This window comes from Lichenostomus cassidix, chromosome 13 (genome assembly GCF_008360975.1).
Source record: "Lichenostomus cassidix isolate B80296 chromosome 13, HeHo_3.0, whole genome shotgun sequence".
In the NCBI taxonomy this organism is placed as follows: domain Eukaryota; kingdom Metazoa; phylum Chordata; class Aves; order Passeriformes; family Meliphagidae; genus Lichenostomus; species Lichenostomus cassidix.
Window position 1 is genome coordinate 15,791,718 of NC_139494.1, and position 6,700 is coordinate 15,798,417.

Genomic DNA, 6,700 nt, shown 5'->3' on the forward strand with positions numbered 1-6,700 from the left:
TTTTTTTTTAATTTAATTCGAAATAAAGAGATAAGAAATAATAAATCTTCAATAAAATATATAAAATTGTACAAGGCATCCCTTTCAAAGGGATTCTCCTATAAAGGGAGTTCAGGGGTGAGGGGAAGGGAGAGAGGAAGTTCATCTAGAGTGGGGCCCAGGCGGCATCAATGCCTGGGTCAAAACAAACCAAAACCAGCAAAACCTCGTGGCTTTTTTTTTTTTTTCTTTCAGTTTCTTTTTTTTCTGATTTTTTGGGATTTTTTTTTTGTTTTGTTTTGTTTCTTTCCTCCACAACAGCATGCTAAGAAAACAAATCCAGGAGAAGCTCTGACTTCAGTGCTCCCACAGCCTTGGGAGTAACTTCCTCATAAAGTTTAGCGAGAGTAATACACAGAATACAAGAGTTACAAGGAAAAGCCTGGGGAAGCTGCTGCCAGAGCTGCCACGGGGACAGACAGGTCACAGAGCCTCTTGGCACCCCTCTGTCCTGCTCGTGGGGCTCACTGTGACACCTGGATCCCTCTTTAGAAGGGCTGGAAGCACGAGGCACTTCTATCGGCATCCTTAGAATGGAAGGAAACTCGGGAGGTTCTACTGAACACACTAAGAAAAACCTCAGAACATCTCCCAGAAGTGTTCAGCAACCCTTCCCGGGAACAACCCATGCCTTCCTTCCCTCTCTCCCTGTTTCCAAGAGCCAAGATTACCTGGCTGCAGCCGAAAATTTCCGAGCTGTGCCAAGAGGAAGAGATAAAGACCAGGCTGCCTACAAAACCCTCCCTCGCACCTCACCTCCCCTGCCAGTGCTTTACAAAGGCTGAAGCTATTTATACACAGAAAGGCATTACAGGAGCCGCGGTGGGTAAAGCTGGGCTCTGCATTTAGGGTCCCTGCTGCTCATCTCGGCCGAGGTTCGGGATGCAAACCTTCTCCCTTCCCTCCAGAAATGCAGGAATTTGCTGGCTCTGGACTTCACTGAGACTCTACTGGGTCTAGTTTCTATTTACACGTCTCTAGCTACGGGCTCTGCTTGCTTTAAAAAAACAACCGAACAACAAAACCTCGATTATACCTTTTTATTTCCCTCCCCCCCCCTTGCCCCCATGTGAAGTGATGGCAACTCGGAGAGTGGCTGGAGGGCAAACACCCCTCTGGTTTTAAACACGGGGAGGTGTCAGGGAATTCCTGCCTCCGTAGGATAAAATTGCTTTTTCACCCGTTCTTTTCTTAACCTAGTTTTACGTGCACTGGATAAAAACCCTACAATTGCCCGAATTTGGTTTTTTTTTTTTTTTTGTTTTCTTTTTATGCTTTTTTTTTTTTTTTTGCTTTGAGGAGCAGACTCTGAGCGCTCAGAGCACTCTCAGGAGACGCCCAACCCGCAGCAAACTCCCACAAACACTCAGGATGCCAGAGAGAAGCGTGCAGAGGGAATGGCCAGTACTGGTTGGGGTTCTGCCTTCTCAGGGCTGGACAGGATCCACCAGGAAGTCTGTCTGTCTGTCTGACTGAGGCTCCGTCCGTGGGATCTTCTTAGGATAAGTGGTACATGCTGTATCCAACGGGAGTGGCGTAGAGTCCAACGGGCGGGATGGGAAGCACAGGTCTGTGAAAAGGGTAGGATGTTCCATACAGGGAGGCAGCCTGGATGGGGGAGTTGATGGGGAAAGGGAGGCTGAAGCCCGACGGCAACATGGGCTTCGCTGCCATTTTGAGCTTCTCCAGCTCGGCCTCCTGCAGTCTCTTGGCTTTGGCTCTCCGATTCTGGAACCAGATTTTGACCTGGGTCTCTGTGAGGTTGAGGGAGCTGGAGAACTCTGCTCTCTCGGCGATGGACAGGTACTGCTTCTGGCGGAACTTGCGCTCCAGAGCCAGCAGCTGGGAAGTGGTGAACGGGGTGCGGGGCTTCCTGTTTGTCTTGTGCTTCCTCAGGGTGCAGGCAGTGGGGCTCAGGTGTCCTGCAAGGAAGGGAAAGGCTTTTTTTAAAGGTCTCCAAAGGTTAGCACGACAGCAGGGACACCCCGGAGGTGTCTGGGATCCCCTCCAAACTCGGCAGCCTTTGCCAAAGGGGCTCTGGAAATCTTTTCCCGGCCAAATTTAATTTTGCCTCAGGGATTTCCAAAGGATGGACAGGACGCACAGCTCGCTTTGAGTTGCATCTCAGGGGTCTGGAGCACCCAAAGCAGCTGCTCTGGCGGCTGCACAGCTCCAGTAAAGCACAGGACAAATGCCACAAGAGCAGGAGATTCCCACAAGGACAGTGGGGTGAGGGAAGAGCTCAGTGCTGCTCCAGGATTTCCCCACTATGAACAAGTGACAGCTGAAGAAGTGGGTCTGACAATTTTTGTGGTTTCCCTAATTAATTTTTTCTTGTTATTTCTCCTCCAAAAGCACATTTTTCCCTCTGCTTATTAACGTTGATTTTCAGTGGGTATTTTCTGATTTTCAACCAGTATTAAAAAAACCCCCAACAAACTCAAACAAGAAAGCAGCGCACTTTTAATTCAACATTTACCTTTCATGACATTTGCCAATTAAAAAAAAAAAAAAAAAGTCAAACCAAACCCAGACAAAACCTCAGCATTTTGTAGCCAATAAAAGTCAGGAAATCCACCACCTTTCGTGCTTGCCTTCAACCCCAACCAGGTTAGGCAATATTCCCAGGATGGCACGGCGCTGACTCGCCTTTAGATTAATTTAGCACTTCACTCATAATTTTGCAATCTAAAGAACAATCTAAAAAGCAGGCAAGTGCCTTGAAAAGCTCGGTAATTTGGCTGCGTTTTGCTCCCTCCCGGGGCACAGGACAAGTCACCCTGGCTGGACACAGCAAGTGACAGCCAGGCTGCTCTGAGAGGCTGCTGAATTTTGTTCACGCTGTGCTGTCTGCTTCAAACGCTTGTCAGTATTTGCACGTTGTATTTTCTGGACTCCTTTCACTCTCTTCTTTTATTTTTAAAAACGAGATGCATGAAGAAGCTGTTTAAGGATGTATCGTGCAATTAAAAATCCCCACGAGGGGATTGTTCAAAAGTGCAGAAAGTTAAGGGAGAAAACAGACACAGTGGAAAAAAATTAAACTTCTCTTGTTGGTCTTTCTCTAGATATTGAAAGCAAAAAATAAAGCTTTTTTTAAGGAAACAACTTATCAAATATTGTCCTGTGATCCCACCGGGGCATTTTAATAATTCAGCTGCTCACCGTGACAGCTGATTCACTTCTAAAACTGCACCACAGGAAAACTACATCGAATCCACCCCGAACCCACTGCTGCTCTCCTCATTGTTCCACGCTATTTTTAAACACGACTTCTCTCTTTTCCCCGAGTGAAGCCCTCCCGAGGCTCAGCTGCTCCCGGCAGGGACAGTTTCGAGGGGTGGCTGTCACTCGCTGTCACCCCCTGTCCCAGCAGCTCTCGGGTGAGCCTGAGCCGTCCCAGCTCCCGCGGGGAAAACAGCAGAACCACGCTTTTCAATGAAATCCCGCAGGAATATTCCCCCCAGGATACACCCCAGCATTCCCAGGCTTCTTCCCCCGCTGTCCCCCGAGTCACTGCCAGGCTCGGAGTGCCACCGCAGCTCCGGAATTGAGTTTATCCCGTGCCAGTCCTCAAGCCCTCGCTGTAGTGATTTGTTTCGCTGTTTTTTTCCTCTTTATCTTCCTTTTTCTGGCCGATGCCAGACAAAAGTCATCATTTGGAGAGGGTTTCCTCCCTGTGTGCCTCAAAATTCTAATTTCTATGGCTTTTTCCCCAGCTCGTCCCACCCGTAATAAATAATTATAGTAATAAAAATAAACCAAGGGGCTGTTTTTAATGCCAAACCTCTCCAAGGACTGACGGTTTTCCTATAGGAGAACCAGTCATTGCCTCCTGCCGAGGTGGGAAAAGAGAAAAATGCTCAAGGCCAAAGGATCTTCCCTTCCCTGAGCCTCAGTTTTCTCCCCAAATCCCTCTGAGGTCCCTGGAACTCCCAGCTACTGAAGTCCTTTACAAAACTGTTTTGCCAATCCCGAGAGCAAACAATTTTAAAAGAGAAAGAGGAGGAATTTTGAAGAGGAAAAATTGTAGAGGGAGATCCTTAGGCCTCGTGTAAGTGTGGGGTTTTGGGCAGGTTTAGAGAAGGGGTCCAAGCAGGGGCACACACTTCTTTTCATGCCTTTCCAGCATATTTGAGGGTATAGGAAAATTGAAAACTGGAGCTACAGAGGGAATGCCACGGGCGGGATGCCTTCCTCCTGCCCTCTCCCAGCACGATAGAAATCCAATTAATTCGGAGCTATCATAAAGGAAAGGAAGTGGATGAAAGCCAAATCGAAATTATTGTAAAAAAAAAAAAAAAAGGAAAGCTGTAGCAGAACTAAACTTTCCTCTCGCAAGATTAGATTGAGGAGTAAATTCCGTGAGACAGTTCGTGTCTGCAAAGTCTCTAACTTCAAGCGCAGTATTTAATTTCCACTGGGAGAGTTCGGGATGCGCGGAGGAGAGTGGATAAATCCTGATTCAGGTGGGAGGCCAGCACGGCTCCCACGGGAAGGTATCCTGGCACCGCCGGGATGCTCCTTCCCCTCCTCCTCAAGTACATTTTGGGGCTTTTATTGCTTAAAAACATTTTTTCCCCGTTTTTTTCAAGCGATCGCACCGAAAGCGCAAGGCGGCTCAGCGCAGCTCGAAGTGCAAAGGGGTTTCAGAAGTGACCTGTCACCTCCGGACAGAGTGTCCCCAAGGCGCGGTGACAGTTTCGGGAGGGATGGCGGGGCTGAAGAGGTCAGGAGCAGCTCGGGGAGCTCTGACAGCCCTGGGAGCAGCCATGGAGGCACAAAGCCAGCACCGGGAGCCTGCTCGGGGCTGGAAGGGACAATTCCCGAGTTTAGGAGATCGCTGAGCGCCGCGGATGGGAGAAGGGGAAAGGGAGAAATTCCAGTTGCGATGGGGAGAACAGAAATGGACGAGAAGATAAAATCACAGCCCCCTGTTTGCCAGGGTGCCGTGAGTCGGGAAAGTGAGATAGTCCTTTCTATAAAGTGATTTTTGACCTTTCTATGGTTTCGAACGCGGTATATATTTATATATTTCTATACATACGTGTAGTCATGTACAGAAATATATAACTTTACAAACACATAACTGTGTAAACGCATAACCCTAATATACATATATGAAGAAATACGCAACATACACCTAAAAATTAAACAGGCGTAGATATGACTGCATCTAAAAATATTATGGAATCGCAGAATAGTTTTGGTTGGAGGGGACTTTAAAATCACCTCCTGCCACCGTGATTTTAAGGTCACCGAGGCTCACCATCCAACCCTGCCCCGAGCACCTCCAAGGACGGGAACAGAGAATAAAAACTCTACGGTAAAGCACAGGATCTGCGCGCATTTCTCTCCGCGCCCAGCGCATCCCGCCCGCCCTTCCCCGCTCGGCACTCACTGGGCGGCGGGGAGTATCTGCCGGCCTCCGACGGGATCCAGGACGAGCCGTCCTCCGAGTTCTCCGACTTGACCGAGGCGGTGTCGAAGGGTTTTGTAAGCGCCCCGGGCGGGCTGTGCGATTCGCGGGAGCCGTGGCCCGCCAGCAGCAGGTTCCGGGAGGTGCCCACGGCCGCCCCGTCGGCGCTCCCGGCGGCGGCGGGCAGCGGCGGCTCCTTGGGGGGAGGCTTCTTGTCGGACATGAGCGCTTCCACGCTGAACGGCAGGCTCGACACCTTGACTTTGTGGTGCTCCTCGCCGCCGGCCGCCGGGCCCTCCTCGTCGGAGGAGAAAACCTCCTTGGCCTTGCGCGGGGAAGCCATGGCGGTGCGGCGGAGCTGGCGCTGCCCGGCGAGTGCGGCGGAGCGGGCCCGGCCGCCCCCCTTTTCCCCCTCTGGGGCTCCCCGCCGCTGTCCTCCTTCGCCGAGCGGGGGAGCCGCCCCGCCGCCCAATCAGCGCTCTCCGTGCCGCGTGACGTCGCGGGGAATGTCATCTGATTGGGTGCGAGCGCGCTGTGGGCGGGGCCAAGCCGCCCCGCCGCGCGGGGAGTTCCCGGCCAGCCCCCCCGCCGCAATTAGCGTTAATGACACGGGCAGCCGCCGAGCTGGGCTGGAATCACCGCCAAGCGAGGGGGGGAGAAAAAATACCCGCCGCGGTAATTAAGGCTGATGATGAGGCGAAGAGGGAACTTCAGAAGAGCGCGGCTCTGCCCCCTCCCGCCGCCGGCGCGGCTGCTCCCGGGGCACCCCCGGGCTCATCCCGGTGCCCCGTCGGGCACTGCAGCCCCCCGACCCTCCCGGAGCGGGGTCTGTCCGCCCCTTCCCTCCATCTCCCCCAAAAACTAGTCCCTTTCCCGAAGGGTCTGGAGATGCGGGATTAGGGATGCGGGACACGGGATTAGGGATGCGGGACGAGGGATTAGGGATGCGGGATTAGGGATGCGGGATGTGGAATGCGGACCCCGCACTGCCGCTGTTTGCGCCGTTGTTTTATTCATCCATTTTTTTCTCTTGTTTGCGTTTCCACGGCAGCGGGACCCAAGTCGGGCAAAACCACTCTGCGGAGGTTAGATCTGTAATTATTTTATTTTTTTTTTTTCCCAGCGTCAATTACGCACGTGATGAATAGATGAGCTTTAATAAATTAGGGGCACGCAGCCCTTAATTAAAAGTCCTATCAAACCAGTACTATGAAAGCGATTCTCTCACTTTTTGACTTCCTA

The 6,700-nt window shown here is 51.4% G+C and overlaps 1 protein-coding gene across 1 annotated transcript; it reads right to left on the reverse strand.

The window, feature by feature from the left end:
* Nucleotides 1–810: 810 nt before the first annotated feature.
* Nucleotides 811–5,913, reverse strand: MSX2 (msh homeobox 2). The gene is made up of 2 exons (XM_085073983.1): nucleotides 5,441–5,913; nucleotides 811–1,961 (listed from the first exon to the last, which is right to left on the reverse strand). Exons 1-2 carry the CDS (start codon nucleotides 5,799–5,801, stop codon nucleotides 1,537–1,539), a joined length of 786 nt encoding a protein of 261 aa, XP_084930109.1. The 5' UTR covers nucleotides 5,802–5,913; the 3' UTR covers nucleotides 811–1,536.
* Between the last annotated feature and the right edge of the window lie 787 nt (nucleotides 5,914–6,700).